The sequence below is a fragment of the Octopus bimaculoides genome, chromosome 27 (assembly GCF_001194135.2).
Source record: "Octopus bimaculoides isolate UCB-OBI-ISO-001 chromosome 27, ASM119413v2, whole genome shotgun sequence".
Lineage (NCBI taxonomy): Eukaryota > Metazoa > Mollusca > Cephalopoda > Octopoda > Octopodidae > Octopus > Octopus bimaculoides.
This window is the reverse complement of record NC_069007.1, coordinates 3,238,008-3,246,506: the sequence shown is the minus strand read 5'-3', so window position 1 is coordinate 3,246,506 and position 8,499 is coordinate 3,238,008. Positions and strand designations below refer to the sequence as shown.

The 8,499-nt window shown below is 40.5% G+C and overlaps 2 protein-coding genes across 7 annotated transcripts in view; one reads left to right on the top strand and one right to left on the bottom strand.

Annotated features, from left to right (window-relative positions):
* LOC106876814 (cholecystokinin receptor type A) overlaps positions 1-8,499 on the top strand; it is a 141,514-nt gene that overhangs the window by 92,872 nt on the left and 40,143 nt on the right. The gene's annotated exons all lie outside the window — the stretch shown is intronic.
* The window catches only part of LOC106873120 (vacuolar-sorting protein SNF8), an 8,417-nt gene continuing 3,741 nt past the window's right edge, over positions 3,824-8,499 (bottom strand). The window contains exons 3-7 of the mRNA XM_014920351.2: positions 8,212-8,316; positions 7,688-7,760; positions 6,585-6,726; positions 6,189-6,263; positions 3,824-5,148 (exon numbers count right to left, since the gene is read on the bottom strand). Of these exons, the coding sequence (XP_014775837.1) occupies positions 5,053-5,148; positions 6,189-6,263; positions 6,585-6,726; positions 7,688-7,760; positions 8,212-8,316 (491 nt within the window). The 3' untranslated portion in view covers positions 3,824-5,052. The remainder of the gene's footprint in view (positions 5,149-6,188; positions 6,264-6,584; positions 6,727-7,687; positions 7,761-8,211; positions 8,317-8,499) is intronic.

The window sequence follows — 8,499 nt, the reverse complement described above, 5'->3', positions numbered from 1 at the left end:
AAGAGACTCCAGCAAAGAAGATCTGAAGAAGGAATTGTAATTCCGAAATATCATCGGACTATAGATAACCAAGTTACAACAGGTATATAGTCCATTTTTTGTTCTATAGTGCATTGTTGTACCATTCTAAACTTTTTATTCTTTACAAGCAATACACAATGCTTCAAGCGAACTACAATACTCTCCTGTATAATATTATATTAAATATCAAATGATTCATAGTAAATATAAATTAGTAAAATATGAAATATTTATTTACGCATAAAAATAGGGGTGGGGGCGCTGGGGAGCATTATGTGTCCAAGGGGAGGGGTGGTGGCCCGAAATGTTTGAGAACCTCTGGTTTAACCGAACGAACGCGCTTATAAAGAATTATCCAAAATTCTGACCTCCTCCTTTTCCTTAATATACAATGTCATAAATTCGAATACAAAAATATTTTTCTGTTCTATAACACAAAATAGATAAGTATACGAAGTTTGAAAGTCTTTCCGTACCAAAAACACTACGTAAAACATTAATGAAAAATGTGGCCCCCGTTTTAAAATAGATCCGCCGGTTGTTAAGTTGCTTCCATTTTAAGATACTTCGTCCTGGTGTGGCAAGATTCGTATTCTTGTATTTTGGGTCCCTTTGCGGGGTAAATAGCCTTTTTTTTTTAATAATAGGTTGAGGTATGTTATATAAAGGATATACGTAACTATTTATATATGTATATGCGTGTATATCTATATAATATAGATGACCGTCTATGTGTGTAGATTTATAGGAAGAAAGGCTAAAGCATCTACATAAAAACTAAAAGTTAATTCAGTTCTATAGTGGTTAAGAGCACGGGCTACTAACCCCAAGATTCCGAGTTCCATTCCGGGCAGTGACCTGAATAATAATATTAGTAATAATAGTAATAATAACATGGAAAGATACATTAGGAATGAGAAGCCAGGTTCGAAATTTCCCCCAAGACACCTGATGAAGGCTGGAGGGTATATCAGCTGAAACGTGTTAACAAATAAGATGACGACAAATATCCGTCAAATGTAAATAATGTAAAAGTTAATTCTTGTGTAAAATGTTCCGAGGAAGACAATGGAAGTGGTCCCGAGCCTCTAGGTATACCTCTAAGGGAGATACGGTCCCTTTTCCAAAATGGTGCACACAACGCAATACCCCATGTCTTACAAAAAAAAAAGAGAAAAAAAAAAATGACTGGTGTAAGGGAGATAACTAGATAAAATTTCGGAGAAAACTTAAAACGTACAGGAATTTATTGAACTTCAGGATTACAACAAGCAAAAGATCCAAATAACTTTTCTTAGACGAATATGGCATGACGATGACAATATTTATTCTGCAAGTTTGTTGATGCTAAAAGTATTCTTATAGACAATGTTTCGGGTTTTACCAGTAGGGTAAAATAATCTTTGCTACTCTAGGCACAAGGCCCGAAATTTTGGGGAAGGGGGGGGGGCAGTCGATTAGATCGACCACAGTACGCAACTGGTACTTAATTTATCAACCCGAAACGATGAAAGGCAAAGTCGACCTCGGCGGAATTTGAACTCAGAACGTAACGGCAGATGAAACACTGTTAAGCATTTCGCCCAGCATGCTAATCTTTCTTATTTCTTTATTGCCCACAAGGGGCTAAACATAGAGGGGACAAACAAGGACAGACAAAGGGATTAAGTCGGTTACATCGACCCCAGTGCGTAACTGGTACGTAATTTATCGACCCTGAAAGGATGAAAGGCAAAGTCAACCTCGGCGGAATTTGAACTCAGAACATAAAGACAGACGAAATACAGTTAAGCATTTTGCCCGGCGTGTTAACGTTTCTGCCAGCTCCTCACCGCCTTAGTAGGATAAAATAATGATTGTGCGAAAGAGCAATCCTGGCACCAAATAACATAACGGTGAATAATTTAAATGAAAGACTCGAGAAAGTTTTACCAGGAAACGACATACTTCCAAATGTATAGACTCTGTTGTGGATGAATTGGAAATAATCGATTACCCCGTTGAGTTCTTAGACTCACTGGAGCCACCAGGAGCTCCTCCTCATTGCCTTTGATTAAAAATAGGGGATTCAATCATGCTTCTCTGCGACCTTTCTCAACCAAAAGCTGTGCAGTGGCACAAGATTTGTTGCCAAGAAATTAATGAGAAATGTCATTCAGGCCACAATAATTTCTGTCTGTGGAAAAAGTAGAGATGGTTTTATTCCTCTCTTTTACTTGTTTCAGTCTTTTGACTGCGGCCATGCTGGAGCACCGCCTTTAGTCGAGCAAATCGACCCCAGGACTTATTCTTTGTAAGCCTAGTACTTATTCTATCGGCCTCTTTTGCCGAACCGCTAAGTTACGGGGACGTAAACACCACCATCGGTTGTCAAGCGATGGTGGGGGGACAAACACACACACACATATGCATATACATATATACGACGAGCTTCTTTCAGTTTCCATCTACCAAATCCACTCACAAGGCTTTGGTCGGCCCAAGGCTATAGTAGAAGACACTTGCCCAAGGTGCCACACAGTGGGACTGAACCCGGAGCCATGTGGTTGGTAAGCAAGCTACTTACCACGATTACCTTTAATACTTTCCAATATGCCCTTCGAGTTCAAATTTCCAATATGTATGTCTTTTGCGATGTCCATTGATAAGTCCCAAGATCAGACTTTGAAAGTTGCTGGTTTGCAATTAAAGAAGGACTGTTTTTTGCATGGTCAGTTATATGTTGGGGCTTCCAGAGTGGGGCACAAGAACAATCTTTTCGTTTTCACCCCTACTGGTAAAACCCCAAACATTGTCTGTAAGGAAGTTTTTAGCATGAGATCAATGGACTAAAATTTTCTGAATGAATAATAACTTTGAACCGATATCGTCAACAACATCATACTATATTCATCTTAAGAAAAGCTATTTGTATTTTTATTTGTTATAATACTTCATCATCGTTGTCGTTTAACGTCCACTTTCCATGCTGGCATGGGTTGGACGATTTGACAGAGGACTGGTGAACCAGACGGCTACACCAAGCTCCAATCTGATCTGGCGAAGTTTCTACAACTGGATGCCCTTCCTGACGCTAACCACTCCGAGAGTGTAGTGGGTGCTTTTACGTGCCACTGGCACGAGGGCTAGTCAGGCGGCACTGGCAATTACCATACTCAAAAGGTGTTTTTTACGTGCCACCTGCACGGGAGCCAGTCCGGCGGCACTGGCAACAACGACGCTCAAATATTGTTTTTATAGAGGTTCCCTTGTGATTTAGTCCTCAGCTATCACCAATGACCAAAGGCATAATCCAGCTAGGACTACATTATCCAATGTTTTTAAGAGAGTAGGGTGTGATTTAGCTGCTATTTCCAGCATATTGAATGACCACATGGATGGTCCCTTGTTTAGGCCCAGGCCATTCTTCATCCATCAGACCTATGATCAAAGACGTTCCACCCTTGACCATCCCATCGTGTATTCAGACATATCACAGATGACATTGTCTAATGTCCTTCCCCCTTTTTAAAAGACAGTAGGATGTGATTCGGCTGCTATTACTAGTGTATCAAGTTGTTGTTTGTGGCTGTAGTTGTTGTCAAGCACCGGGTGAGCCCTGATCCAGCAGATCTATAATTGGAGGGGTTCCAGCCATGACCTACACCAATGGCTGTAGTGATGATGATGATGATGATGATGATGATGATCGTGGTGGGGATAATTTTGGTGGTGATGGTGATGATGATGATGATGGTAGTGATGATGATGATGACAAGGATAACGAAAACAAGACAAATTAAGACAACATTAAAAAAGCAGAAACTATGAAAAATAAATTTTATTTGTTGAGATTGAATAGTAGCGGGGGGAGAGAGAAGCAGAGAGAGTGAGAGAGGAGGGGGGAAGTGAGGCTGAGAAAGAAAGAGAGACAAAAAGAGAAATAGAGAGAGAGAGAAGCATGCAATCACACATTCATGACATTTTGACCTCCCAATACCTATGGTGTGTGTTCTGCCGAGATTGACTTGGCCTTTCGAAGTCAATAAAATAAATACCAGTTGAGTACTGGGGGTTGATGTGATCGACTTACCCCCACCTCCTACAAAATTTCAGGCCTGGTACCTAAATTTGAAACCATTACTATTTTTGTAGTGGGGTCGTTTTAATCAATTAGACCCCTCCCCCACAATTTCAGGCCATGTGCCTTTAGTAGAAAGGATTATTATTATTATTATTACTATTGTTATTATCAGATATGGCGAAGAGCACAACACGATTGCAATTGATATTTCGACAGCAAGCTTCGAAGTATCGTTCAGCCAATAAAATATCAACGGCAATCCCATCATGCTCTTTGTCTTGTCTGTTTATCTTTGGGAAAAGCTATGTCAATCCTTTTAAAATATTGTTATCATTGTTAAAACAAGCTGGGGGGAAATGCTTATCATTATTTCATCTGTCTTTAAGTTCTGAGTTCAATTTCCGTTGAGGTCGGACTTGGCTTTTCATCCTTTCAAGGTCGATGAAATAGGTACCGGTTATGCACTGGGGTCGATGTAATCAACTTACACCCCCTTCCTCGAAATTGCTGGCCTTGTGCCAAAACTTGAAATCAATATTTATGTAGTTTATATGTGTGAGGTGTGTATCTGAAAACACATATTTATACAAGGTACATTCCAGGTATTCTGAGCCGATTTTAGGAGAGGCAGTTATAACTTTCTTAGATTACCGTAATTTTATTATATCATTACTTTACATCTAATAAGCTGACCTGCCACTTCTGCAATTCACTCACAAGGCAGAAGACACTCGCTCAGGGTGAAGCACGGTAGGAATGCATGTGTGTGTATATAGATAGATATGTACACATACACACACATATATATATACTACATAAATATATATTTGTGAGTGTATGTGTGTCTGTATGTGTATGTGCACGTATATATATAACGCATAGATCATAAATAGAGAGAGAGAGAAGATGGGACAAGAAGAAAGAAGAAAAGAAGGTGGCACGCTGAAAGAGAGAGAGAGAAAGGGTTGTTAGAGTGAGTCTGGGCATAGGGTAGGGAACCAGTAGTGGCGTTCATCCCTTGCTTGGTCATCAACCCAGGCCAAGCCTTCTTTCACCATGTATTCCTGTAAAAGAGAAAAAAAAAAGACAAATGTATAGATATATACACATATGTACACAAACACATTATATGCTTATGTACACAACTGACCCCAAAACGAGCAAACCAGATCAGTTTTGAAACAATTTGGAATAAACCAATTCCTAAGCTTTCTTTAAGTCAGTCTTTTGACAAACTATCAGATATGAATGTTGGCTGAAAACTTCAAAGGCTGACCAAGATACTCTAATCGGATGTGACCAAATGAGGTTCGTTTTTCGACATAGTCTCCCTTGGGGTCCACACACTTCCTTCCATCAGTTTTGGTGCTTGGATCCCATTGGTGAAGAAGCTCTCAACCTGTTGGCCAAAAAAGTCATCGACAGCAGTTATGATGATTACGAGGATCCCAGCTGATACGATGAACGGAACAGCCTGCTCGTGAAATTAATGTGCAAGCGGCTGAGCACTCAACAGACATGCGTACCCTCAACGTAGTTCTCAGGGAGATTCAGCATGACACAGAGTGTGACAAGGCTGGCCCCTTTTGAATTACAGGTACTACTCATTTTTTGCCAGCTGAGTGGACTGGAGCAACGTGAAATAAAGTGTCTTGCTCAAGCACAACGCATTGCCGGGAATTGAACTCACGACCTTACAATCATGAGCCAACAAAGAAATAAATGATTACCTCATGACCTTCATTAGCTTACAGCTGTTTCTGCTGCAGGACACGTAGTTGAATGCCTGAGTAACACCTTAGAGCTTCATCAGAGCCTCAAACATAAAGTGCAATTTATTTGGCAAAACAAATATATTTAAGCATCCATACAGAAAGGTATTACATAATTCCGGAGAACTCTTTGAAACCAGACTGACACCACACTTGGCTGAAAACAGGCCCTTAATGGGTTTGTTGGTCAAAAGAAGCTTCTTAGCACATATTTCAGGGGCAAAACTAACAGCTTTCAACCTTTTCGTAATGGTTCTTCCGCAGTGCTGATTGTCAGAAAGAGTAGCAGAAAAAGGAGGAGGGGTTGATGGGGAATAGGGTGAGGTACTTACCAAAGATTTGATGGCCCTTTCTTTCTCCCAGTTAAGTGTTTCTGATATCAAAGTGATTGTTACAAAACCATTTTTCTGAAACAAGAAGATGCAAAGGGTAAGTGTAGTTGAGTGGGGTGGGGTGGATGTGACAGAGAGAGATAGAGAAAGGGAGAGACAGGTAGAGTGAGAGAGAGAGAAATTCACTCAAAATGTGTTGGTAAGCTTGGGGGCGATAGTAGAAGACACTTGTCCAAAGTGCCACGCAATAAGACTGAACTTGGAACCATGTGGTTGGGAAGCAAACTTCTTACTGCTGAGCCACACCAAATCAAATCTACTCCGAAAAATTTCTTACCTGTTATTTCATTAATGAGAAAAACCAAAGTTTTTTGGGGCCCGTCCCCCTGTTCTTACCTGTGCTAGTTGCAACACTGTGGTATGGTCCATAGTCAATTCTCCAGGCACAGACTGCACTAAATAGGTTTTGCCAATGGGAAGAATGGTGAAACCATTGCCAAGCGTCTTCAGTTTTTTGATTGCACAGAGGAGGTCGTCTCTGAAGGAAAAAAGAAGAAAAGTTAAGCAGAAGACTGTGGCCAAGCTGGGGCACCACCTTGAAGGGTTTTAGTGGAACAAATTCACTCCGGTACTTATTTTTTTTTTTCAAAGTCTAGCACCTGTTCTATCAGTTTTGTTTTGCTGAGCCACTAGGTTATGAGAACATAAACAAACCAACACCAGTTATCAAAGAGTGGTGGTGGGGAGGCACACAAAAACATACGTGTGTGCGAGATCTATTTAGCTGTCTGTCTGTCTATCTCTTTCAGTCTATCTACCTATCTGTCTGTCTATCTCTCTATCTGTCTATCTATGTATCTGCCTATATCTCTATGTATCCCTGTCTGTCTGTCTGCCTGTCTATCTATCTGTCTTTCTATCAGTCTATCTGTCTGTCTGTCTATCCATCCATCCATCCGTCTATGTATCTGTCTGTCTATCTATCTATCTCTCTCTCTATCTGTCTGTCTGTCCGTCCATCCATCCATCCATCTATCTGTCTATCATTCTATTTATCTATCCATCTATCTACCTGTCTATCTATAATGGAACTGAACCTGAAACCATGTGGTCGAGAAGCTAACTTCTTACCACCCAACCACACATGTGCCAATGGTTTAAAGGTTTAAAGCCACAACCTGAAGGGGTCTATGGCAAATTTCATTTACCATTGCTCCAAGGCAGAGGAAGACTGCTTCAAAATACATCCACCAAACGAACATTGTCAGTTGATCTCCATGGTAAACTCCATGGTGAACTCAGCTAATATCTGAACATACATCCCACATGTGATGAAAGATGTTTTACATATAAACTAGAAATCAACAATGCATGGACCCTGAAAGAGTGCATGATGGCCGGTTACCTCAGGTTTGGAGGCCAGTGGCTCCAGTATGGCCACGGCTATCAAAAGGTAGAAAAAGAGAGAAGAGAAAGGAATCCAATGAAAGACAACTCACAGACTAATTTCTTGTGTGTTTTTACCCCTTGATGCTTCCAGTTTGTCCTTCAGTTCTTCCAGACCAATAAGACCTGAAGTAAAGAATTATCTGTTATTAATACTTGAAGGCGCATGGTTAGAAAGTCAGGCTCACAATCATGAGGTAATGGGTTCAGTTCCCGGACCGGGCTCTGTGTTGTGTTCTTGAGCAAGACACTTTATTTCACGTTGTTCCAGTTCACTCAGCTGTAGAAATGAGTTGCGACATCACATGCAACAGTCCGAGAATTCCACAGACAATCATATCCTCAACATAATTCTCAAGCAGAATCAACCACACATGTAACGAGTAACGATCGAGCAGATAGGCTTCCATACAATTTCCACCAACCCAATTTCACTCACAAGACTGGGGTCAGTACACGGCCATGGTAAAAAAGACATATGTCCAAGATGTCAAGCAGTAGGACTGAACCTGAGACCACATGGTTACAAACCGAACATGTTCACCGTTAGACTAAACGAACACTTACGCCAACTTACCTCCGTTATGATGACTAGTGGCCATGCACACCTCCACAATCTTCACAGCTAATTCATAATAGAAATCTCCGACACCCAACATTTCTGACCAGAATCCTTTACTTGCTGGAGTTGGAATGGAATTTCATCGGCAGGAAAATTGGTAAAAGAAGGAAAAAAGGGACATTAGCAGAGGAATGTACTATATATATATATATATATATATATTGTTGATCTCTTCTGTTTCTTAGAGCAGACGGGTTTGGTTTAATCTTGAATATATTAAACTTTAAACTTATGTATTTTTAT